General features: G+C 56.2%; 1 protein-coding gene across 1 annotated transcript in view; it reads right to left on the reverse strand.

Moving 5' to 3' along the window:
- Positions 1-12,724, reverse strand: part of ACTR6 (actin related protein 6) — a 29,103-nt gene extending 16,379 nt beyond the window's left edge. Inside the window, exons 1-5 of the mRNA XM_068110220.2 lie at positions 12,567-12,724; positions 10,186-10,303; positions 9,945-10,013; positions 7,034-7,157; positions 3,552-3,687 (exon numbers count right to left, since the gene is read on the reverse strand). Coding sequence (XP_067966321.2) covers positions 3,552-3,687; positions 7,034-7,157; positions 9,945-10,013; positions 10,186-10,303; positions 12,567-12,634 — 515 coding nt within the window. The 5' untranslated portion in view covers positions 12,635-12,724. The remainder of the gene's footprint in view (positions 1-3,551; positions 3,688-7,033; positions 7,158-9,944; positions 10,014-10,185; positions 10,304-12,566) is intronic.
- Positions 12,725-26,699: the final 13,975 nt, after the last annotated feature.

Below are 26,699 nucleotides of genomic sequence, written 5' to 3' on the forward strand. Positions count from 1 at the left end.
TGTTCAGATTGCTCCTTCAGCAATGAGATCTCAGTTGCTTCAATCAGTTCCTTGTCATCGGCGAATTGGCAGCTACGCAGGTGGCACTTCAAACGTCAAGATTAATGATTGTCAATGGAATCTAGGTTTGAATTTGGGGGAGAGATGGGAGGCACGAGGGTGAGAGGGGTGTTGATCCAGATGCTCGAAGCCACAAGCATGAATGGCATTCAGCTATGCAACAAGGGCCTTGCGTAAATTGGGAGTGTGCTTTTGTTCAACATCCTTCAGCAGACCAACAACAACAACAACAACATGCATTTTAAGGCCATTTTCCCTGCTAGAGCGGAGGTTAGAGCGGGGGAGCGGGGGTCCTTCAGCAGACACAATGCCCATAACCTCTCTCACATGCAAAGGCAGCTGTAGCCAATTACTCCCACTACCTAATCTACCCACCACTGTTTTGCATAACATAATCTACCCACAACTGTTTTGCCTGCACTTTTGGACAGGAGAAACAGCCGATAGGCCGTACCACCAGGGGTTGTTTTAAAGGATAAAAACAAATTTGTCAATAGCTGCAAATAGAAGCTGTTAGATCGGAGATGCAATGAGAAGAAACGTTTTAAAAATATATATTCCGCTGCTCAAGCTTGAAAACATCACCAATTGGTACTGTTACGGATTCGGCACTTATTATTATTATTATTGCTGTTATTATTATTATTGTGGGTTCTAAGTATTACGGGTATTGTTGTTTAAGGGAAATGGTTATTGTGGTTAAAAGGTTAAAAGCGCTCACGGTAAAAATGAGACAGGAAATCGGATCGTGACCCGGAAGAAGAAGAGCGAGGAGGAAGAAGTCGTGAGGAAAAGGTGGAAGACGAAACGTGTCTTGAAGCTCCGTTGCGAGCGTGGTCGAGCGAACGGCATCGAGGGAACTTTGAGTCCGGGAAAAGAATCTCAGGCGATTGGTGATATCGCCGGAGTATTGTGGAGCCTGCGTAGTCGGGTATCGGCATTGAGATTCCGGATAATCCTTGCCAAGAAGCTCCGGCTCGAGTGAGAGCCGTCCGCCATTTCGCCCCGCGCGCTGCCTTCATCGGAAAAGGTTTTTGTCACGTAAGCTGGGCTTATCCTCCAGTGGTTTGCCGGGGACGGCTGTGCAATAAAGCGGCGTTTGAGGAGTACACGGCGATTCGCTGATTGAACGGCAAACGTGTACGTCGGTGCGCGTCTTTGGAGATTTTCCATTCTACCGTGAGGTTGCTGGGTGTTGGACCACGTGACTTCGGTGTCGCTTTGACCGCCTACGCCTCAATTGATCTGGATCGGACATGGTTCCAACGATCGCTGGAGCGAATCAACTTCGCCTTGGAGGGTTATAGAGACATTGAGGAGGGCTCGATTCCATTTCCTGGGAGTGCCGTGAGTTTGGGGTCAAGTTACTAGATAAGGTGGTACCATCTTAAGATATTGATTGTAGGGTTGATTACCATTATTGTTGTATCGTGATTCCTGTGTGCTCTTTAATATATTCTTTGGTTGCGGATAACTCATGGTGTGGTTTCCCCATTGATTTCGACACGGAATAACATATATATATATATATATATATATATATCTTTCTGCCGGGGTTCCTCTCGGGGTTCGGAGGTTACCGAGACCAGGAGATTGTAGAGGACTCCGTAACAGTACAGAAACTAGAACGGCACTCGGTAGAGCGCATACCTCCACCAGGCTGAACAGTTTGTTTTGTATCCCACTGGTAGGCCGGATCTGGATTCGGACCTGAACCAAAATCGAATCGGCTTGTTCTCGTCACCGAAACCAACTCGTCATCCAAATTTAGTCATAACTTGTCCATAACTTTTTTAAATATTATGTTATATATCCCTTTTCGCCCAATCTCTCAATGGTGAAGAATCACTTAAAAATTAAATAAAATTCGTATCCGAATCCATATTCAGATCTTCACCAAAATCGAATTGATTCGGTCTTCTCACACACCCAACCTGTCCACCAAGTTTCGTCCAAATCCGTCCACAACTTTTTGAGATATCTTGTTCACAAACAAACAAACAGACAGACAAAAACAAAACAAAACACCTTTAGAGGCCATTTTGCCCCGCAAGCGGGGGTTGGCCTTTTTCGGGGACCGTGGTTGTTGTTGTTTTTTGGTCCCCTTTTTGAAGCAATGTTTTACGGCCGGATGCCCTTCCTGCCGCCAACCCTTTTTGTCGCCTTTTTACGACAAACAGGGAATTACCAGTGAACTGGTACTCAATTTGCCGACCTCGGAAGGATGACAGGCTGAGTCAACCCCCCTGGCGTTAATTCAGCGATCGACCGGGATTCGAACCCAGGATCCTAGGATCCTAAGCTGGCACCCTAGTCGCTAGCCCAACACAAACAGACAGACAGACAGGGTTGAAAACATAATAGTCAGGTTCACTATGTTAACAAATATAATTTCGTTCAAATTTTTTGGAGATTAGCAAAACGATACATTTTTGGAATATTCAGAGCATGAGGAATCCAAAAATTAATGTTGGCATTTGCGTAGACACCTTTGCGAAAATGACACTCAGGACAGTGATGAAGATAGTCAGGTTCACTGTGTTAACAAATATAATTTCTTTCAAAATTTTGGGAGATTAGCAAACCTGTACATTTTTGGAATCATCAGAGCATGGAGAATCCGAAAATCAATGTTGGTATTTGCACAGACACCTGCATGGCCGCCATTTTGGATTTTCAAAATGTCCGCCATTAAGTACATATTTTGCGCTATCTCGGCTTCTAGTCAACCTAGAAACTTAATTAAATATGCTAATACTATGTTTTCTGGGTCAGGGAATCCAATAAAGGCCTCAAAATAGTGCTCAGGATTATAGAAAAGCAACAAACAAAGGTGATTGAAAACCATTGTCTTTATATTTGTGATATAACTGTATTACATAATACATGATATTGCAAGTCATTTGAAGTTATAGGTATGGGTTTATAAAGCAAGAAAGCAGCCTTGTTAGTATCAGATTGAACTATAAGTCCTATACACAGGATCTACTAGGTCTATACCGTTCAGGAATATGCTTTTACCGATTTTCATCACTGTCCTGAGTGTCATTTTCACAAAGGTGTCCACGCAAATACCAACATTAATTTTTGGATTCCTCATGCTCTGAATATTCCAAAAATGTATAGTTTTGCTCATCTCCAAAAATTTTGAACGAAAAAACATCGTGAACCTGACTATAACCTCCATCCACCTTTGGTGGCGGAGGTAATAAACGTTAAAAAAAAAATACTAACACAGATAAATTGTGCCATGGTAGGACTTTGTTGGACCTTCGGACACCAACTCACAGAGATCAAAACCCACACGATAATGGTATCAAAGCAATAAGCAACACGAGTCCTTTCCCACACAGATGAGACTTTTCCTTCTCTCAAGTTATCTACAAGATATGTCAAAAACATTGCTCCAAATGTCATCTTCCAGAATTGCACAAACACCTCACAATGCTTGTGAGAAAACGATAAGGTTCGATGATAATTCCAAAGTTTACCTCCTGATGCCACTCTTGACTGCTCGACCCTTGTAGAAGGGCACGATGTGTGTGAAGGAGTAACCAGAATCTACGACCAGGCAGCACAGCTCGGATGGGTGTTCATGTAGGTACTTGTGCGCGCTTAATGTCCCAGCTGTAAACGGCAAACAGCACCGATAACATTGCCGCCTCGACGAAACACCACCACCAAAAAAAGCGCCAAAAGCTCACTGTGGACAACAAAGGCCTCTCGCCTCGCAAAAAAAATATATCCGAAGGAATGACGTAAACACACCGCATGCGAAACAAACTCGCTGTGGATCCCGAAAAGCTATCACCCATCGCCGTCAACCATTGATAACATACGAACAAGGTTGCAAAGGCCTCCGCCTCTGGTCCCTCCAGCGAAGAGGCTTGCTTCAACCTCTCCACGGCATCGAAGTTTGAGTATTTTTCCCATTCGTGTCTTCATCAAATTTCCACTGGTTATTTTATTGTGTATGTGTTATTGTGTGTTTCTAGTTAGTTTTGGTTTTGTAATTATTGCAAGCTTGTGTGCAATTAGTTGTTTTTTGTTCACACCGCGTGCGCGGCCTGTTCTCTCTAGGCTCCCTCCCCCCGTCGGTATATTGTGAATACAAGTTTTTTCCTTCGCTGTATTTGCTTGTTTCTTTGATTTTTCTTTTCTCCCCTACCTCCCACGGACATCTTACGTCGAACGTTTTAAATAAATAAAATAAAAAACTTTATTAATTATTTCACTCCTCGCGGACACGTGCTTGTTCTCTCGCCCCCTCGTCTCGCCTTGTGCCTTGTGCCCTGCCCCCTTTATCTCCTTTTTCTCCAGCCTTTCCAACTCTAGTTTCCTCCATACTCACTCAACCCTTTCTCCTTCTTTCTCAAATCCACGTCCTCACTTTGGGACTTTTCCCAGATTGTTTTTCACGGTTTTGCTTAAATATAATTTAAATATGTTTAAACTTTCCCCTGCAGTGTTTTATTACAACATGCTGTTTTTCTTCCCATCAAAAAGGCTTTTTTGAATTTCCTCTTCAATTCATTCCACTTCAAAAAATATTCAATCTAGTACAGTTCCTCTCCCGACCCGGATTTCCCGACCCGGATCTCAGTCAACAGAGCATCTTCGCTTCTATACTTGGTTATGACAAACTTCCCTACAAATGTCTGCTGCTCTTCTTCTGCTCCAATCGGTTCTTCTGATCATGTGCTTGTTAAAGTAGACATCTCTCTGGCCATTCTCAAAAAGCCTCCTCAGTGTCGACGAGTCTGGCAATTCACTCAGGATGACTGGCATGGTCTTCAAGCAGCCATCAATCATCTGGACTGGTCTCCCATCTCTACTGCCTCTGACATCAACTCTTCCTGGGAATTATTCCAAAGTAAACTGCTCTGTCTCATGCACAGATTTATCCCATCTTGTCTTTAGTTGTCATACCCTTCCTCCTGTCCATGGTACACTGAATCTTGTGGTGAGGCAGTTGCCCTAAAACAACTTAACTTGCCTTTGCCTCTTCGAAGGCTAATCCAACTGAAGGTAATCTCATTTCCTTCCACCAAGCTCGGAACAAGTGTGTGTCTACCCTCAGGAGAGCCAGGAAACAATATCTCTCCACTCTCAAGACCCCACCACCAGGACGAGGCTCATCTCCTTCCTCCAAATCCTGGTGGTATCTGGTCAAATCTGTTACTGGTGTTTGTTCCCCCTCCATCCCTTCCCTTTCCTCAAATGGCTACACAGCTGACTCCGCACGTGCCAAAGCTGAATGCCTCAACTCTGTGTTTGCCTCAAAATCTTGTGTCCCAAACCGATCTCTCTCTGAACCCACCTTACCCAGTTGAACCCAGCTGCTCCTGGACTCTGTGTCCTTCTCTCCTGACAAGGTGGGGAAGTTTCTGTCAAACCTCGACTCTGATTCTGCAACTGGACCAGACGGCATCAGCCCACGGGTCCTAAAATCCTGCTCTGCTGCTCTTTCAAACCCTCTCTCTCTATTCTCTTTTGCTCAAGGTAATCTGCCATCAGTTTGGAAATCAGCAAACATCACCGCGTTACACAAAAAGGTGCAAAAACAGATACTTGCAACAACAGACCAATCAGCTTACTCCCAATTATCAGCAAAGTCATGGAATCCATCATTGCTTCGGATATCAAATCCTTCCTCTTCTCCAATGGCTTGATCTCTGATCATCAATTTCGTTTCAGACCAGGTCATTCTACTCTGGAAATGCTGCTTCTGCTGTCTCAACAATGGATGGAGGTCATCAATGCCAAACAGGAAATCAGAGCTGTCTCCCTTGAAATATCACGTGCCTTCGATACGGTCTGGCACCCCGCTCTGCTCACCAAACTCTCCTCCTATGGTATCCATGGAAATCTCCACGCATGGCTTGCGGACTTCCTCTCTGGTCGTAGTCAACGTGTGGCCCTGAATGGGTTTCTCTCATCCTCCTCACTCTCTGCAGACCTGGACAAGATCACAGACTGGTCAAACAAGTGGAACATGCCTTTCCATCCTGATAAATCTCACACTCTTACTATGTCTGTCCGAAAAGACTGACTGGTCAACCCTCCCATCTACTTTCTCAACAATCCTCTCCAATAAGTTCAGTCTTTCAAGCTTTTGGGTCTCTCACTCTGCCATGATCTTTCCTGGGAAAACCACATTTCTAAACTGGCCTCCAAATCCAGTGTGAAGTCCTTCCTTGGCACACCTGAGCTCCTCACCACATACAAGGCTTTCATCCACAGCTAAATGGAATACTGCTCTCCCCTCTGGGCTGGTGCTCCTGCCTCACACCTAGCTCGGCGTCACGCTGTTGAAACCAAAGCTTTCAGAATCACTGGAATCTCCCGCGATGAAGCTAACCCTGAGGGCCTTTCACTCACCCACCGCAGGCAGGTTGGTGGTCTTTCTGTCTTCTACCGACTCCTATCCGGCCTAGCTCCCCCTGTTATATCTGTGCTCTGTCCCCCAAATATTCCTCCAGGTCGGACAATATCTGCCAGCAACCCTCTTATGGTGAAATTGCCAAAATCAAGACTCTCTGCTCACCTTCACTCTTTCATTCGTCTTTACTCCCACCTCTGGAACAAACTCCCTCGCTCTCTTCAATCCCACTCCTCCCTCCAGGTCTTTGAAACAGCTGTTCACCACCATTTCTTATCGTCCCCCATCCACAACCTTCATCTTTTCTACCCTTTTTGGTGATTAATGTTAGCTCTTACACGAGCCTCGATATTGTTTACCAAAAAAAAAAAAAAAAAAAAGGCCCAAAATACACTTCATTCCAAGTTTGGTGAACACTTGCCGACATAAACTAACATTAATGAAGAATAACAGGCCTACAGAAGCTGACACAATGCTCTACAGTTGTGCCCCCAGAAAATAATGCCACATCAGCAACATGCACCACAGCAATGTGCTGCTTATGAAAAAAAGAAGAAGGATAAGAACAAGGATACAGAGATTTCTCCCCACCATTGATTCGACAAATGGCACGAAATTGATATTCCTCGAATAAGATCTCGTTCATCGACTCTTGGATGGAGCGGAAATTGAAGTATGGTTCGGTCATTATGATGTCGGTCTCCGCAAAGTCCACCTGCACACACGCATCAATCGCAGCTTGCATGAGACTTATCCAAGACCAACAGAACCAGCAAAAGGATCTATAATCCATGGATGTCACCGAATACGGTCAGGCACGTGGTGTTCGCACAGCAACTTCCAAGATTTTAAAAATAGGGGCAATACCCTGGGCGCTCACCTGGTTGAATAAAGCAATATACTGCACTGACTAAATAAAGGTATTTTAAAACAATTTCAATGGTTGCTAGGAGACAGGGCAGCATGTAGAATTATACTAAACATAATCATAAGACTTTAAACAAACAAACAAGAAAATACCTATTTTGTGGGCAACCTCCAACCTTTCACCCCTACGCACCCCCCATTCCCTTCCATTGACCCCGATTTTTATAATGCCGTGAACAAACATTGGTACATCACGGGTGATGAAGGTTGTGGTCAAGTTTCATCGGAATTATTTGTGTAATTACTGAGAAGGAGGCAAATACTATTTTTGGGAGGGCGGGGAGGGAGGAGGGGCAACCCCACCGTAGACCCCCTGAGGGCCCAATTTTTTTTAATGCAATGAACAAAGTTTGGTGTGATGACGGTTGTGGTCAAGTTTCATCGAAATTGTGTGCGTAGTTTCAGAGAAGAAAGCAAATACCTATTTTGAGGTGGAGGCAGGGGTCAAACCTGGATCCACTTTGACCCTCCCCCATAGATCCTTTTAGACCACGATTTTTTTTTAGTGTCGTGAACAAACTTGAGTTACAACACACCAAATATAATTTGTGCCAATTTTGGTCACAATCCCACCAGCAGTTTTGGAGAAGAAATTGCAAGTTAGTGTTTACGGACTGACGGACGCGGCGCTCAAATAAGACCCACACTCTGGTTTATAAAAGGCGGAGCGATACACTCGACTCCTGATAACGCAAATCGAGGTGTTCTGGAGATCATCGAAATTGGGGAAAGCAAGAAATTGTTCATTTTTATTTTTTGCTGGACCTATTTAATCGGCTTGTCAGATAGCCTATAGGTACACACGCTTACCTGTAAGCTGCCCAGCCTGGGTGTGAATCCCTTACCCAGCTATAAACTGTCATCCCAGTGTTTCACAGGCAGGGTGATTCGTCAATTTATGTGCCGTTCCTCGGATTCATGTCAAACATCCAGTACATTGACCCAGATTTGTAAAATGGCTTCCTCAACTTTTAGTATAGCCAAAAGTCTGGTGTTGGCATAATGTTCAAGGTGGCGGCGTTAAGATGTTAGTGTCTTGAATTTGAGCCCCTATCGTGTCGTACAGTAATACCAGGTGGGTTGTCTCAGCCTGTCATCCTTCCGAGGTCGGCAAAATGGGCACTGCATCACTGGCACAGCCAAAGCTGTGATTGGTTAGCGGAGTGCCCAGGGGGCGGGGAGGTGGGGCAGAGCCTTGGCGGATTTCAAGCAGAGCCTCATTTGATCAGATTCTCGAACGGCTAAGAACTACGACCATTACAGCAACGGAGTGGCGATTAGTTTTGTGGTTTGGCGTTTGAGAATGAAGCAGGAAAACGGGTGTTCGAGTCAGGTGTCAAAAACGAAGGATTTGAGAATAGCTGTTTGAGAATGGCGGTTCAAATATGGCGGTTTGAGTGTGGGTATCGTAATATAAGGGTTTGGAGGTAGGTTTGAATACTGAGTTGCCAATTGAAGGTTTGGGAATGAGGAAGAAAACAATGGGGAAGGTTCTACCGATGATCACAACGCATCTCACTTTCCCCTGAAACGAGAATGGGTAACCTAACGAAACAATCACGATGGAAATATCTAAACTCCAGGGTTCTTCTATTGCGTTGGATGCAACTCTCCGGGGCTTTTCCATAACGGCAACAATACAAACGATACTGTCGGAAAGGTAATAATCCATTTACTTGGAACAAAAATTGTCCCTTTAAATCACAAACATGACCATTTTAAAAGCCCGTGTTTCCACAATTGAGGAAGAAGAATCAGAACCTTGAGCTTTAATGTAGCCATTCCAATGGTAACGTTTATTATTACACCACAGCAGGAACCTTTTACAAGGCCACAAGTGGAGAACACTAAACTAGATGGAGTAAAACTTCTCGAAGCAATGGAAATTTTTATGAAAGTACGCGGAAGGGGCACATAAATGACATCAACCACAACCACAACAATTACGTGTTACAAACGATGCTTTTTCGCACGTTTCACTTCATTGTACATCCTCATTGAGGTTCACAGATTAGGCGTGTAATATGTTTGTCAAGTACAACATCTTTTGACGAGTCCCCTTTGATCATCTGTAAACATGAGCTGCCATTGTGTCCTCAGATGATTTGCAAACATGGAAAATTCCAATTTCACCGTCACGACACGACAAGGGACGCAAGCGCTCCATGTTAAAAAATTAATAAATAAATCAACTCAACGCAAGTCAAAGCAACAACAGACACATAAACATGTACGGATTGAAGAGAAAAAGTGCTCAAAAGTGATTTCTAGCCCCGCTAATTTCACCACAAATCCACTTTTTTGAAATACCAACTTCTTTCCTGGAAGTCCTTGGTGTCCTTGTGTTTATACTTCTCCCACCCCCCACCCCCTTCCCACGCCTCCTCCCCCCATGCCCTCTCCCTCCCACACATTCCCGATGTCCCTGCTCTCAAATGTTGTGTTTATGTGCTTCCCCTTCTCTCCCCATTTTGTCTACCGCTCCCCTTTTTATATACTTTGTTTGTTTGTCTGTTTGATTTGTTTGTGTGATAAATGTTATACAAAAAAAAAAGAAAAAAAAAAGTAGACGTACCTTAAACATTTCCTTGCCAAATAAATGATCCCAAACTTGCCGCTGCACATCCCAATTCACCAAATAGCCCTGAAAGGCAAGAGAAACAACCGCCGCCATCCACAGTGAATGCAAGAAACGTCTGCAGAAGTCACACGGGTCAGTTACCTCGGGAGCATCTCAACAACGATATGATCGAACCTACAACCTGGCCTTTTAAACTTTTTATAAAAACTTACCAGTGCAAGGTTCACATTCATACCTTTTGAAATGGAAGGATGTAGTATAGACCCGATGGGTCTTTAACCTCGTCCACCTGGTTTGCCGTGAACGTTTTCAGTCTGGCCGTTTTGGAACGGAACTGGCAGTTGGGAATGATACTGTGAAGACAAGAAAAGAAAAAAGAACAATCGTCTTTGTTTGATGGAATTCCAAACACCTTCAAACAATGATCTTCGAGCTGGAGAGTACTTTGGGGATTACAAAAACCAGAATTTGCCAAATAAAAATAAACTGTTAAACTGGAACCTCCTGCCTTTGCAGTACCAATCCGACACTTTATAGTCAGCGGGGCCGGGAATCAAACCCAGACCAGACACCTGTGCACCATCCTGTCGGAACTTCTCTCCCGCCTTGCAGCATGAATATAAAGAAAGAAAGCGAAATACGATCGTGGTTTTGGCACTTTGAAGTTAAACCCGAACAAAGTATTGGTCATTGGGGTGTTAGCGTCCAATTGGTACAAATAAAGAAAACGAAAGGCTGCATTAGGGCCTATCTACTTATTACCTCCGCCACCGAAGGTGGATGGAGGTTCTGTTTTCACCCCTGTCTGTCTGTGAACAAGATATCTCAAAATGTTGTGGACGGATTTAGACGAAACCTGGTGGACAGGTTGGGTGTGTGACAAAGAATAATCGATTCAACTTTGGTGAATATTCGAATCTGGATCCAGATCGGAGAAATTTTTAAGTGATTCTTCACCATTCAGTCATACATAGGGCCAAAAACAATATGTAGCACGATATTTCATAAGGTTGTGGACTTTAAGGTTTCATAAGGTTTCATAAGCCTGGTGTTGGCTTCGCGGTTAGGGTGCCGGCTTGGGATCGTAGGATCCTGGGTTCGAATCCCGATCGATCGCTGAATTAACGCCAGGGGGGTTGACTTTGTTCCGAGGTCGGCAAATTGAGTACCAGCTTGCTGGGATGAATGATCCCGGTGTGTACCCCGGTTTAGAATAGGTGCACCGTATCCCTGCGCATCGTAAGAGGCGACCAAGGGTTGGCGCCAGGAAGGGCATCCGGCCATAAAAACATTGCCTCAAAACAGGGAACCATGATTGTCATGGGGCCCGCAAGGCTAACCCCCGCCCTAGCGGGGAAAATGGCCTTAAAAAAAAAAATCATTCATTCATTCATTCATTTGTGGACAACTTATGACAAAACGACGTGGATTTGTTAGGTAAGTGACAAGAACAAGCCAACTGGATTTTGGTTCATGTCAGATCCAGATCGGGCCTATCAGTGGATACAAAACCTAAATTGTTCAGCCTGGTGAAGGTATGCTCTCTATTGAGTGACGTTCTAGTTATATACTGTATGCACCATGGAATGGAGCACCTACAGAGAGGTGTGGGGAAGTAGGGGGGAGGGGGGGAGTTGGAGGGTTAAATTCCCCCATGCTTAAATTTCAAATAGAGATCATTATAACTATTCTCACGAACAGTGACACAATGGCAGACAAATCTACAAGATGGTGCAATATCTCACACGAGGAAATCAGAGGCCTCTCCAAGGATTGGTTAGACTGCACGACCCCCACCCTCCAATCTCGACCTTCTTCGAGCCAAGTCTCAAACTTCATTCGCTTTGCCCTTTTTGAAGGATGCTCTTCGTGGACATCTTGTTGACCGTTACTGATCACACATTCGGTGCATGATGTTAATACATTTTGCATTGTCACAACCCTGGCAGTGGATTGACCTTGTAACACGCTGGTGTCATTTGACGGAGGAAAATAAAAACAACACGTTTGTGTATCAATGACTGTGGTTTCCTGAAAATCAAGTGGCATGTTTAATTGTTGAAGTATAGTTTTTGGAAACATTCAAAAATGTTCAGAGACAAAATGAAGACCATTTGCTTTTGAAGTAACAAGCAAGTAGGATGCGGGCACACAGACTTACTGGTGGCAAATGCAACACAACCGGCTTAAAATAATTCCGCCCACAATAATTTGCCCCGCCCACAATAATTTGCCCCGCCCACAATAATTTGCCCCGCCCACAATAATTTGCCCCGCCCCTCGATTAAACTGATTCCTCCTACTCCATTATACAAACCAACAATAGAACTATTGGTGTCGCAAGCTTTAAAATTCATGGTGTCGCATTCAGAAAGGAAAACACTTGCACTTCTTACTCGTTCCACAGAATGAGGAAAAAAGTCTCCTTAAAATGAGACAATTATCACACATACACCGCCCAGAAGACAATCAATATCAAGGAATCAAGTGAAACAAAAATCGGACAAACCCTTCACATGTCCTGCGACTCGTTAACGCCGACAGAATCTGCCTACGATACGTGAAGACAAGCCCTGTCGGAATCCACAGACAATAATTAAAGAAACAACTACAAACCTGACATCGTTGCCAACGAATCCAATCTTGGCGGTGTATGCACCGTTGTCCAACACCAAAACAACCATGACTGAGTCTCACGAACACAAAGCTACATGGCACACGGTCATGTAAATGATTTACACGCACGACAACGTAAGTGCAAGATATCGCGATATTTCGAAATTTCGAAATCTTTCGTCGTCGTTCGACATTGAGTTGTGCTTGAGAACATTCCTCCACTTTCACAAATAAAATGCATAATCAGTCACGAAAACACGTAAACAATGTTAAATATTCACATATCGTAATTACAGCGGATAAAGCTCCTTTGTACCTATACATCGCTTTAAATGTCGGACAGGTTTTTTTTTTGTAGCCGGAATATTCATGTCATTTTATTCAATAAAAACTGTCCTGATCTACCCCCGTGCCCCGACCCACTCCGTCCTGATCTTCCCCCCACCCCCACCCCACTCCGTCCTGATCTGCCCCCCACACCCACCCCACTCCGTCCTGATCTGCCCCCCACACCCACCCCACTCCGTCCTGATCTGCCCCCCACACCCACCCCACTCCGTCCTGATCTGCCCCCCACACCCACCCCACTCCGTCCTGATCTGCCCCCCACACCCACCCCACTCCGTCCTGATCTGCCCCCCACACCCACCCCACTCCGTCCTGATCTGCCCCCCACACCCACCCCACTCCGTCCTGATCTGCCCCCCCACACCCACCCCACTCCGTCCTGATCTGCCCCCCACACCCACCCCACTCCGTCCTGATCTGCCCCCCACACCCACCCCACTCCGTCCTGATCTGCCCCCCCACACCCACCCCACTCCGTCCTGATCTGCCCCCCACACCCACCCCACTCCGTCCTGATCTGCCCCCCACACCCACCCCACTCCGTCCTGATCTGCCCCCCACACCCACCCCACTCCGTCCTGATCTGCCCCCCACACCCACCCCACTCCGTCCTGATCTGCCCCCCACACCCACCCCACTCCGTCCTGATCTGCCCCCCACACCCACCCCACTCCGTCCTGATCTGCCCCCCACACCCACCCCACTCCGTCCTGATCTGCCCCCCACACCCACCCCACTCCGTCCTGATCTGCCCCCCACACCCACCCCACTCCGTCCTGATCTGCCCCCCACACCCACCCCACTCCGTCCTGATCTGCCCCCCACACCCACCCCACTCCGTCCTGATCTGCCCCCCCACACCCACCCCACTCCGTCCTGATCTGCCCCCCACACCCACCCCACTCCGTCCTGATCTGCCCCCCACACCCACCCCACTCCGTCCTGATCTGCCCCCCACACCCACCCCACTCCGTCCTGATCTGCCCCCCACACCCACCCCACTCCGTCCTGATCTGCCCCCCACACCCACCCCACTCCGTCCTGATCTGCCCCCCACACCCACCCCACTCCGTCCTGATCTGCCCCCCACACCCACCCCACTCCGTCCTGATCTGCCCCCCACACCCACCCCACTCCGTCCTGATCTGCCCCCCACACCCACCCCACTCCGTCCTGATCTGCCCCCCACACCCACCCCACTCCGTCCTGATCTGCCCCCCACACCCACCCCACTCCGTCCTGATCTGCCCCCCACACCCACCCCACTCCGTCCTGATCTGCCCCCCACACCCACCCCACTCCGTCCTGATCTGCCCCCCACACCCACCCCACTCCGTCCTGATCTGCCCCCCACACCCACCCCACTCCGTCCTGATCTGCCCCCCACACCCACCCCACTCCGTCCTGATCTGCCCCCCACACCCACCCTACTCTGTCCTGATCTGCCCCCCACACCCACCCTACTCTGTCCTGATCTGCCCCCCACACCCACCCTACTCTGTCCTGATCTGCCCCCCAACACCCACCCTACTCCGTCCTGATCTGCCCCCCACACCCACCCCACTCCGTCCTGATCTGCCCCCCCACACCCACCCCACTCCGTCCTGATCTGCCCCCCACACCCACCCCACTCCGTCCTGATCTGCCCCCCACACCCACCCCACTCCGTCCTGATCTGCCCCTCACACCCACCCCACTCCGTCCTGATCTGCCCCCACCCCCACCCACACCCCCACTCCGTCCTGATCTGCCCCCCACCCCACCCCACTCCGTCCTGATCTGCCCCCACCCCCACCCCACTCCGTCATGATCTGACCCCCACCCCCCACTCCATCCTGAACTGCCCCCCACCCCTACCCCACTCCGTCCTGATCTGCCCCCCACACCCACCCCACTCCGTCCTGATCTGCCCCCCACACCCACCCCACTCCGTCCTGATCTGCCCCCACACCCACCCCACTCCGTCCTGATCTGCCCCCCACACCCACCCCACTCCGTCCTGATCTGCTTCCCACCCCACTCCGTCCTGATCTGCCCCCCCACCCCCACCCCACTCCGTCCTGATCTGCCCCCCACCCCCACCCCACTCCGTCCTGATCTGCCCCCACCCCCACCCCACTCCGTCCTGATCTGCTCCCCACCCCCACCCCACTCCGTCCTGATCTGCCCCCCACACCCACCCCACTCCGTCCTGATCTGGCCCCGACCCCCACCCCACTCCATCCTGATCTGCCCCCACCCCCACCCACACCCCCAATCCGTCCTGATCTGCCCCCCACCCCACCCCACTCCGTCCTAATCTGCCCCCACCCCCACCCCACTCCGTCATGATCTGCCCCCACCCCCACCCCCACTCCGTCCTGATCTGCCCCCCACCCCTACCCCCACTCCGTCCTGATCTGCCCCCCACCCTACTCCGTCCTGATCTGCCCCCCACCCCACCCTACTCCGTCCTGATCTGCCTCCCACCCCACTCCATCCTGATCTGCCCCCACCCCACTCTGTCCTGATCTGCCCCCCACCCCACTCCATCCTGATCTGCCCCCCACCCCACCGCACTCAATCCTGATCTGCCCCCCACCCCACCCCACTCCGTCCTGATCTGCCCCCCACCCAACCCCTCCGTCCTGATCTGCCCCCCACCCAACCCCTCCGTCCTGATCTGCCCCCCACCAAACCCCACTCCCTCCTGATCTGCCCCCCACCCAACCCCACTCTGTGCTGATCTGACCCCCCCATCCCAACCACACTACATCCTGATCTGCCCCCCCTGACCCCACTCCATCCTGATCTGCACCCCTGACCCCACTCCGTCCTGATCTGCCCCCCACCAAACCCCACTCCCTCCTGATCTGCCCCCCACCCAACCCCACTCCGTGCTGATCTGCCCCCCCCATCCCAACCACACTCCATCCTGATCTGCCCCCCTGACCCCACTCCGTCCTGATCTGCACCCCTGACCCCACTCCGTGCCCCCCCACCAAATCCCACTCCCTCCTGATCTGCCCCCCCACCCAACCCCACTCCGTGCTGATCTGCCCCCCCATCCCAACCACACTCCATCCTGATCTGCCCCCCTGACCCCACTCCGTCCTGATCTGCACCCTGACCCCACTCCGTCCTGATCTGCACCCCTGACCCCACTCCGTCCTGCTCTGCCCCCCCCCCACTCCATGTTGATCTGCCCCCACCTGACCCCACTCCGTTCTGATCTGCCCCCCACCAAACCCCACTCCATCCTAATCGGCCCCCCACCTGACCCCACTCCGTTCTGATCTGCCCCCCACCCAACCCCACTCCGTCCTGATCTGCCCCCACCCACCCACTCATCCTGTTCCCACCACTCCATCCTGTTCCCCCACCCCCACCGCACCCATCCTGTTTCCCCCCCACCCCGACCCCACTCCGTTCTGATCTGCCCCCCACCCAACCCCACTCCATCCTGTTTTCCCCCTCACCCCCACCGCACTCCATCCTGATCTGCCCCCCACCCACACCGCACTCTGTCCTGATCTGCCCCCCACACCCACCCCACTCCGTCCTGATCTGCCCCCACACCCACCCCACTCCGTCCTGATCTGCCCCCCACACCCACCCCACTCCGTCCTGATCTGCCCCCCACACCCACCCCACTCCGTCCTGATCTGCCCCCCACACCCACCCCACTCCGTCCTGATCTGCCCCGCACACCCACCCCACTCCGTCCTGATCTGCCCCCCACACCCACCCCACTCCGTCCTGATCTGCCCCCCACACCCACCCCACTCCGTCCTGATCTGCCCCCCACACCCACCCCACTCCGTCCTGATCTGCCCCCCACACCCACCCCACTCCGTCCTGATCTGCCCCCCACACCCACCCCACTCCGTCCTGATCTGCCCCCCACACCCACCCCACTCCGTCCTGATCTGCCCCCCACACCCACCCCACTCCGTCCTGATCTGCCCCCCACACCCACCCCACTCCGTCCTGATCTGCCCCCCACACCCACCCCACTCCGTCCTGATCTGCCCCCCACACCCACCCCACTCCGTCCTGATCTGCCCCCCACACCCACCCCACTCCGTCCTGATCTGCCCCCCACACCCACCCCACTCCGTCCTGATCTGCCCCCCACACCCACCCCACTCCGTCCTGATCTGCCCCCCACACCCACCCCACTCCGTCCTGATCTGCCCCCCACACCCACCCCACTCCGTCCTGATCTGCCCCCCACACCCACCCCACTCCGTCCTGATCTGCCCCCCACACCCACCCCACTCCGTCCTGATCTGCCCCCCACACCCACCCCACTCCGTCCTGATCTGCCCCCCACACCCACCCCACTCCGTCCTGATCTGCCCCCCACACCCACCCCACTCCGTCCTGATCTGCCCCCCACACCCACCCCACTCCGTCCTGATCTGCCCCCCACACCCACCCCACTCCGTCCTGATCTGCCCCCCACACCCACCCCACTCCGTCCTGATCTGCCCCCCACACCCACCCCACTCCGTCCTGATCTGCCCCCCACACCCACCCTACTCCGTCCTGATCTGCCCCCCACACCCACCCTACTCTGTCCTGATCTGCCCCCCACACCCACCCTACTCTGTCCTGATCTGCCCCCCACACCCACCCTACTCTGTCCTGATCTGCCCCCCAACACCCACCCTACTCCGTCCTGATCTGCCCCCCACACCCACCCCACTCCGTCCTGATCTGCCCCCCACACCCACCCCACTCCGTCCTGATCTGCCCCCCACACCCACCCCACTCCGTCCTGATCTGCCCCCCACACCCACCCCACTCCGTCCTGATCTGCCCCCCACACCCACCCCACTCCGTCCTGATCTGCCCCCCACACCCACCCCACTCCGTCCTGATCTGCCCCCCACACCCACCCCACTCCGTCCTGATCTGCCCCCCACACCCACCCCACTCCGTCCTGATCTGCCCCCCACACCCACCCCACTCCGTCCTGATCTGCCCCCCACACCCACCCCACTCCGTCCTGATCTGCCCCCACCCCCACCCACACCCCCACTCCGTCCTGATCTGCCCCCCACCCCACCCCACTCCGTCCTGATCTGCCCCCACCCCCACCCCACTCCGTCATGATCTGACCCCCACCCCCCACTCCATCCTGAACTGCCCCCCACCCCTACCCCACTCCGTCCTGATCTGCCCCCCACACCCACCCCACTCCGTCCTGATCTGCCCCCCACACCCACCCCACTCCGTCCTGATCTGCCCCCACACCCACCCCACTCCGTCCTGATCTGCCCCCACCCCCACCCACACCCCCACTCCGTCCTGATCTGCCCCCCACCCCACCCCACTCCGTCCTGATCTGCCCCCACCCCCACCCCACTCCGTCATGATCTGACCCCCACCCCCCACTCCATCCTGAACTGCCCCCCACCCCTACCCCACTCCGTCCTGATCTGCCCCCCACACCCACCCCACTCCGTCCTGATCTGCCCCCCACACCCACCCCACTCCGTCCTGATCTGCCCCCACACCCACCCCACTCCGTCCTGATCTGCCCCCCACACCCACCCCACTCCGTCCTGATCTGCTTCCCACCCCACTCCGTCCTGATCTGCCCCCCCACCCCCACCCCACTCCGTCCTGATCTGCCCCCCACCCCCACCCCACTCCGTCCTGATCTGCCCCCACCCCCACCCCACTCCGTCCTGATCTGCTCCCCACCCCCACCCCACTCCGTCCTGATCTGCCCCCCACACCCACCCCACTCCGTCCTGATCTGGCCCCGACCCCCACCCCACTCCATCCTGATCTGCCCCCACCCCCACCCACACCCCCAATCCGTCCTGATCTGCCCCCCACCCCACCCCACTCCGTCCTAATCTGCCCCCACCCCCACCCCACTCCGTCATGATCTGCCCCCACCCCCACCCCCACTCCGTCCTGATCTGCCCCCCACCCCTACCCCCACTCCGTCCTGATCTGCCCCCCACCCTACTCCGTCCTGATCTGCCCCCCACCCCACCCTACTCCGTCCTGATCTGCCTCCCACCCCACTCCATCCTGATCTGCCCCCACCCCACTCTGTCCTGATCTGCCCCCCACCCCACTCCATCCTGATCTGCCCCCCACCCCACCGCACTCAATCCTGATCTGCCCCCCACCCCACCCCACTCCGTCCTGATCTGCCCCCCACCCAACCCCTCCGTCCTGATCTGCCCCCCACCCAACCCCTCCGTCCTGATCTGCCCCCCACCAAACCCCACTCCCTCCTGATCTGCCCCCCACCCAACCCCACTCTGTGCTGATCTGACCCCCCCATCCCAACCACACTACATCCTGATCTGCCCCCCCTGACCCCACTCCATCCTGATCTGCACCCCTGACCCCACTCCGTCCTGATCTGCCCCCCACCAAACCCCACTCCCTCCTGATCTGCCCCCCACCCAACCCCACTCCGTGCTGATCTGCCCCCCCCATCCCAACCACACTCCATCCTGATCTGCCCCCCTGACCCCACTCCGTCCTGATCTGCACCCCTGACCCCACTCCGTCCTGATCTGCCCCCCACCAAATCCCACTCCCTCCTGATCTGCCCCCCACCCAACCCCACTCCGTGCTGATCTGCCCCCCCATCCCAACCACACTCCATCCTGATCTGCCCCCCTGACCCCACTCCGTCCTGATCTGCACCCCTGACCCCACTCCGTCCTGATCTGCACCCCTGACCCCACTCCGTCCTGCTCTGCCCCCCCCCCACTCCATGTTGATCTGCCCCCACCTGACCCCACTCCGTTCTGATCTGCCCCCCACCAAACCCCACTCCATCCTAATCGGCCCCCCACCTGACCCCACTCCGTTCTGATCTGCCCCCCACCCAACCCCACTCCGTCCTGATCTGCCCCCCACCCAACCCCACTCCATCCTGTTTTCTCCCCCACCCCCACCGCACTCCATCCTGTTTTCCCCCCCACCCCGACCCCACTCCGTTCTGATCTGCCCCCCACCCAACCCCACTCCATCCTGTTTTCCCCCTCACCCCCACCGCACTCCATCCTGATCTGCCCCCCACCCACACCGCACTCTGTCCTGATCTGCCCCCCACACCCACCCCACTCCGTCCTGATCTGCCCCCCACACCCACCCCACTCCGTCCTGATCTGCCCCCCACACCCACCCCACTCCGTCCTGATCTGCCCCCCCACACCCACCCCACTCCGTCCTGATCTGCCCCCCACACCCACCCCACTCCGTCCTGATCTGCCCCGCACACCCACCCCACTCCGTCCTGATCTGCCCCCCACACCCACCCCACTCCGTCCTGATCTGCCCCCCACACCCACCCCACTCCGTCCTGATCTGCCCCCCACACCCACCCCACTCCGTCCTGATCTGCCCCCCACACCCACCCCACTCCGTCCTGATCTGCCCCCCACACCCACCCCACTCCGTCCTGATCTGCCCCCCACACCCACCCCACTCCGTCCTGATCTGCCCCCCACACCCACCCCACTCCGTCCTGATCTGCCCCCCCACACCCACCCCACTCCGTCCTGATCTGCCCCCCACACCCACCCCACTCCGTCCTGATCTGCCCCCCACACCCACCCCACTCCGTCCTGATCTGCCCCCCACACCCACCCCACTCCGTCCTGATCTGCCCCCCACACCCACCCCACTCCGTCCTGATCTGCCCCCCACACCCACCCCACTCCGTCCTGATCTGCCCCCCACACCCACCCCACTCCGTCCTGATCTGCCCCCCACACCCACCCCACTCCGTCCTGATCTGCCCCCCACACCCACCCCACTCCGTCCTGATCTGCCCCCACACCCACCCCACTCCGTCCTGATCTGCCCCCCACACCCACCCCACTCCGTCCTGATCTGCCCCCACACCCACCCCACTCCGTCCTGATCTGCCCCCCACACCCACCCCACTCCGTCCTGATCTGCCCCCCACACCCACCCCACTCCGTCCTGATCTGCCCCCCACACCCACCCCACTCCGTCCTGATCTGCCCCCCACACCCACCCCACTCCGTCCTGATCTGCCCCCCACACCCACCCCACTCCGTCCTGATCTGCCCCCCACACCCACCCTACTCCGTCCTGATCTGCCCCCCACACCCACCCTACTCTGTCCTGATCTGCCCCCCACACCCACCCTACTCTGTCCTGATCTGCCCCCCACACCCACCCTACTCTGTCCTGATCTGCCCCCCAACACCCACCCTACTCCGTCCTGATCTGCCCCCCACACCCACCCCACTCCGTCCTGATCTGCCCCCCACACCCACCCCACTCCGTCCTGATCTGCCCCCCACACCCACCCCACTCCGTCCTGATCTGCCCCCCACACCCACCCCACTCCGTCCTGATCTGCCCCCCACACCCACCCCACTCCGTCCTGATCTGCCCCCCACACCCACCCCACTCCGTCCTGATCTGCCCCCCACACCCACCCCACTCCGTCCTGATCTGCCCCCCACACCCACCCCACTCCGTCCTGATCTGCCCCCCACACCCACCCCACTCCGTCCTGATCTGCCCCCACCCCCACCCACACCCCCACTCCGTCCTGATCTGCCCCCCACCCCACCCCACTCCGTCCTGATCTGCCCCCACCCCCACCCCACTCCGTCATGATCTGACCCCCACCCCCCACTCCATCCTGAACTGCCCCCCACCCCTACCCCACTCCGTCCTGATCTGCCCCCCACACCCACCCCACTCCGTCCTGATCTGCCCCCCACACCCACCCCACTCCGTCCTGATCTGCCCCCACACCCACCCCACTCCGTCCTGATCTGCCCCCCACACCCACCCCACTCCGTCCTGATCTGCTTCCCACCCCACTCCGTCCTGATCTGCCCCCCACCCCCACCCCACTCCGTCCTGATCTGCCCCCCACCCCCACCCCACTCCGTCCTGATCTGCCCCCACCCCCACCCCACTCCGCCCTGATCTGCTCCCCACCCCCACCCCACTCCGTCCTGATCTGCCCCCCACACCCACCCCACTCCGTCCTGATATGGCCCCGACCCCCACCCCACTCCATCCTGATCTGCCCCCACCCCCACCCACACCCCCAATCCGTCCTGATCTGCCCCCCACCCCACCCCACTCCGTCCTGATCTGCCCCCACCCCCACCCCACTCCGTCATGATCTGCCCCCACCCCCACCCCCACTCCGTCCTGATCTGCCCCCCACCCCTACCCCCACTCCGTCCTGATCTGCCCCCCACCCTACTCCGTCCTGATCTGCCCCCCACCCCACCCTACTCCGTCCTGATCTGCCTCCCACCCCACTCCATCCTGATCTGCCCCCACCCCACTCTGTCCTGATCTGCCCCCCACCCCACTCCATCCTGATCTGCCCCCCACCCCACCGCACTCAATCCTGATCTGCCCCCCACCCCACCCCACTCCGTCCTGATCTGCCCCCCACCAACCCCTCCGTCCTGATCTGCCCCCCACCCAACCCCTCCGTCCTGATCTGCCCCCCACCAAACCCCACTCCCTCCTGATCTGCCCCCCCACCCAACCCCACTCCGTGCTGATCTGACCCCCCCATCCCAACCACACTACATCCTGATCTGCCCCCCTGACCCCACTCCATCCTGATCTGCACCCCTGACCCCACTCCGTCCTGATCTGCCCCCCACCAAACCCCACTCCCTCCTGATCTGCCCCCCACCCAACCCCACTCCGTGCTGATCTGCCCCCCGCCATCCCAACCACACTCCATCCTGATCTGCCCCCCTGACCCCACTCCGTCCTGATCTGCACCCCTGACCCCACTCCGTCCTGATCTGCCCCCCACCAAATCCCACTCCCTCCTGATCTGCCCCCCACCCAACCCCACTCCGTGCTGATCTGCCCCCCCATCCCAACCACACTCCATCCTGATCTGCCCCCCTGACCCCACTCCGTCCTGATCTGCACCCCTGACCCCACTCCGTCCTGATCTGCACCCCTGACCCCACTCCGTCCTGCTCTGCCCCCCCCACTCCATGTTGATCTGCCCCCACCTGACCCCACTCCGTTCTGATCTGCCCCCCACCAAACCCCACTCCATCCTAATCTGCCCCCCACCTGACCCCACTCCGTTCTGATCTGCCCCCCACCCAACCCCACTCCGTCCTGATCTGCCCCCCACCCAACCCCACTCCATCCTGTTTTCTCCCCCACCCCCACCGCACTCCATCCTGTTTTCCCCCCCACCCCGACCCCACTCCGTTCTGATCTGCCCCCCACCCAACCCCACTCCATCCTGTTTTCCCCCTCACCCCCACCGCACTCCATCCTGATCTGCCCCCCACCCACACCGCACTCTGTCCTGATCTGCCCCCCACACCCACCCCACTCCGTCCTGATCTGCCCCCCACACCCACCCCACTCCGTCCTGATCTGCCCCCCACACCCACCCCACTCCGTCCTGATCTGCCCCCCACACCCACCCCACTCCATCCTGATCTGCCCCCCACACCCACCCCACTCCGTCCTGATCTGCCCCCCACACCCACCCCACTCCGTCCTGATCTGCCCCCCACACCCACCCCACTCCGTCCTGATCTGCCCCCCACACCCACCCCACTCCGTCCTGATCTGCCCCCCACACCCACCCCACTCCGTCCTGATCTGCCCCCCACACCCACCCCACTCCGTCCTGATCTGCCCCCCACACCCACCCCACTCCGTCCTGATCTGCCCCCCACACCCACCCCACTCCGTCCTGATCTGCCCCCCACACCCACCCCACTCCGTCCTGATCTGCCCCCCACACCCACCCCACTCCGTCCTGATCTGCCCCCCACACCCACCCCACTCCGTCCTGATCTGCCCCCCACACCCACCCCACTCCGTCCTGATCTGCCCCCCACACCCACCCCACTCCGTCCTGATCTGCCCCCCACACCCACCCCACTCCGTCCTGATCTGCCCCCCACACCCACCCCACTCCGTCCTGATCTGCCCCCCACACCCACCCCACTCCGTCCTGATCTGCCCCCCACACCCACCCCACTCCGTCCTGATCTGCCCCCCCACCCACCCCACTCCGTCCTGATCTGCCCCCCACACCCACCCCACTCCGTCCTGATCTGCCCCCCACACCCACCCCACTCCGTCCTGATCTGCCCCCCACACCCACCCCACTCCGTCCTGATCTGCCCCCCACACCCACCCCACTCCGTCCTGATCTGCCCCCCACACCCACCCTACTCCGTCCTGATCTGCCCCCCACACCCACCCTACTCTGTCCTGATCTGCCCCCCACACCCACCCTACTCTGTCCTGATCTGCCCCCCACACCCACCCTACTCTGTCCTGATCTGCCCCCCAACACCCACCCTACTCCGTCCTGATCTGCCCCCCACACCCACCCCACTCCGTCCTGATCTGCCCCCCACACCCACCCCACTCCGTCCTGATCTGCCCCCCACACCCACCCCACTCCGTCCTGATCTGCCCCCCACACCCACCCCACTCCGTCCTGATCTGCCCCCCACACCCACCCCACTCCGTCCTGATCTGCCCCCCACACCCACCCCACTCCGTCCTGATCTGCCCCCCACACCCACCCCACTCCGTCCTGATCTGCCCCCCACACCCACCCCACTCCGTCCTGATCTGCCCCCCACACCCACCCCACTCCGTCCTGATCTGCCCCCACCCCCACCCACACCCCCACTCCGTCCTGATCTGCCCCCCACCCCACCCCACTCCGTCCTGATCTGCCCCCACCCCCACCCCACTCCGTCATGATCTGACCCCCACCCCCCACTCCATCCTGAACTGCCCCCCACCCCTACCCCACTCCGTCCTGATCTGCCCCCCACACCCACCCCACTCCGTCCTGATCTGCCCCCCACACCCACCCCACTCCGTCCTGATCTGCCCCCACACCCACCCCACTCCGTCCTGATCTGCCCCCCACACCCACCCCACTCCGTCCTGATCTGCTTCCCACCCCACTCCGTCCTGATCTGCCCCCCACCCCCACCCCACTCCGTCCTGATCTGCCCCCCACCCCCACCCCACTCCGTCCTGATCTGCCCCCACCCCCACCCCACTCCGTCCTGATCTGCTCCCCACCCCCACCCCACTCCGTCCTGATCTGCCCCCCACACCCACCCCACTCCGTCCTGATCTGGCCCCGACCCCCACCCCACTCCATCCTGATCTGCCCCCACCCCCACCCACACCCCCAATCCGTCCTGATCTGCCCCCCACCCCACCCCACTCCGTCCTGATCTGCCCCCACCCCCACCCCACTCCGTCATGATCTGCCCCCACCCCCACCCCCACTCCGTCCTGATCTGCCCCCCACCCCTACCCCCACTCCGTCCTGATCTGCCCCCCACCCTACTCCGTCCTGATCTGCCCCCCACCCCACCCTACTCCGTCCTGATCTGCCTCCCACCCCACTCCATCCTGATCTGCCCCCACCCCACTCTGTCCTGATCTGCCCCCCACCCCACTCCATCCTGATCTGCCCCCCACCCCACCGCACTCAATCCTGATCTGCCCCCCACCCCACCCCACTCCGTCCTGATCTTCCCCCCCACCCAACCCCTCCGTCCTGATCTGCCCCCCACCCAACCCCTCCGTCCTGATCTGCCCCCCACCAAACCCCACTCCCTCCTGATCTGCCCCCCACCCAACCCCACTCCGTGCTGATCTGACCCCCCCCATCCCAACCACACTACATCCTGATCTGCCCCCCTGACCCCACTCCATCCTGATCTGCACCCCTGACCCCACTCCGTCCTGATCTGCCCCCCACCAAACCCCACTCCCTCCTGATCTGCCCCCCACCCAACCCCACTCCGTGCTGATCTGCCCCCCCCATCCCAACCACACTCCATCCTGATCTGCCCCCCTGACCCCACTCCGTCCTGATCTACACCCCTGACCCCACTCCGTCCTGATCTGCCCCCCACCAAATCCCACTCCCTCCTGATCTGCCCCCCACCCAACCCCACTCCGTGCTGATCTGCCCCCCCATCCCAACCACACTCCATCCTGATCTGCCCCCCTGACCCCACTCCGTCCTGATCTGCACCCCTGACCCCACTCCGTCCTGATCTGCACCCCTGACCCCACTCCGTCCTGCTCTGCCCCCCCCCACTCCATGTTGATCTGCCCCCACCTGACCCCACTCCGTTCTGATCTGCCCCCCACCAAACCCCACTCCATCCTAATCTGCCCCCCACCTGACCCCACTCCGTTCTGATCTGCCCCCCACCCAACCCCACTCCGTCCTGATCTGCCCCCCACCCAACCCCACTCCATCCTGTTTTCTCCCCCACCCCCACCGCACTCCATCCTGTTTTCCCCCCCACCCCGACCCCACTCCGTTCTGATCTGCCCCCCACCCAACCCCACTCCATCCTGTTTTCCCCCTCACCCCCACCGCACTCCATCCTGATCTGCCCCCCACCCACACCGCACTCTGTCCTGATCTCCCCCCCCCCCCCCAACCCCCCACGTCACTCCATCCTGATCTGCAACGATTGGCCCGGCCATATTTTTTTTCCGACCACCATATGTCCTTGACCTTCAACATTTAGGGATTGTGTAATTTGACACAATGTGTCACCACCTACAATCTATCCATAAAACTCAAAATCGGGGGGAAATTATTCAAGTTATGAACAAAAATGTGCTTTTGTTAATGAGGGCACAATCAGAAAAATGCAGGTCAAGGACTCCAATCAAATATCAGATGCACAACTTCAGTATAGTTCGACTATTATGATGCAAGAACATTCTGGAAGGCCAAGCGATCTTTGAGATCCCGCAATGGCA

Source organism: Myxine glutinosa, chromosome 1 (genome assembly GCF_964187855.1).
Source record: "Myxine glutinosa chromosome 1, kmMyxGlut1.1, whole genome shotgun sequence".
In the NCBI taxonomy this organism is placed as follows: Eukaryota; Metazoa; Chordata; class Myxini; order Myxiniformes; family Myxinidae; genus Myxine; species Myxine glutinosa.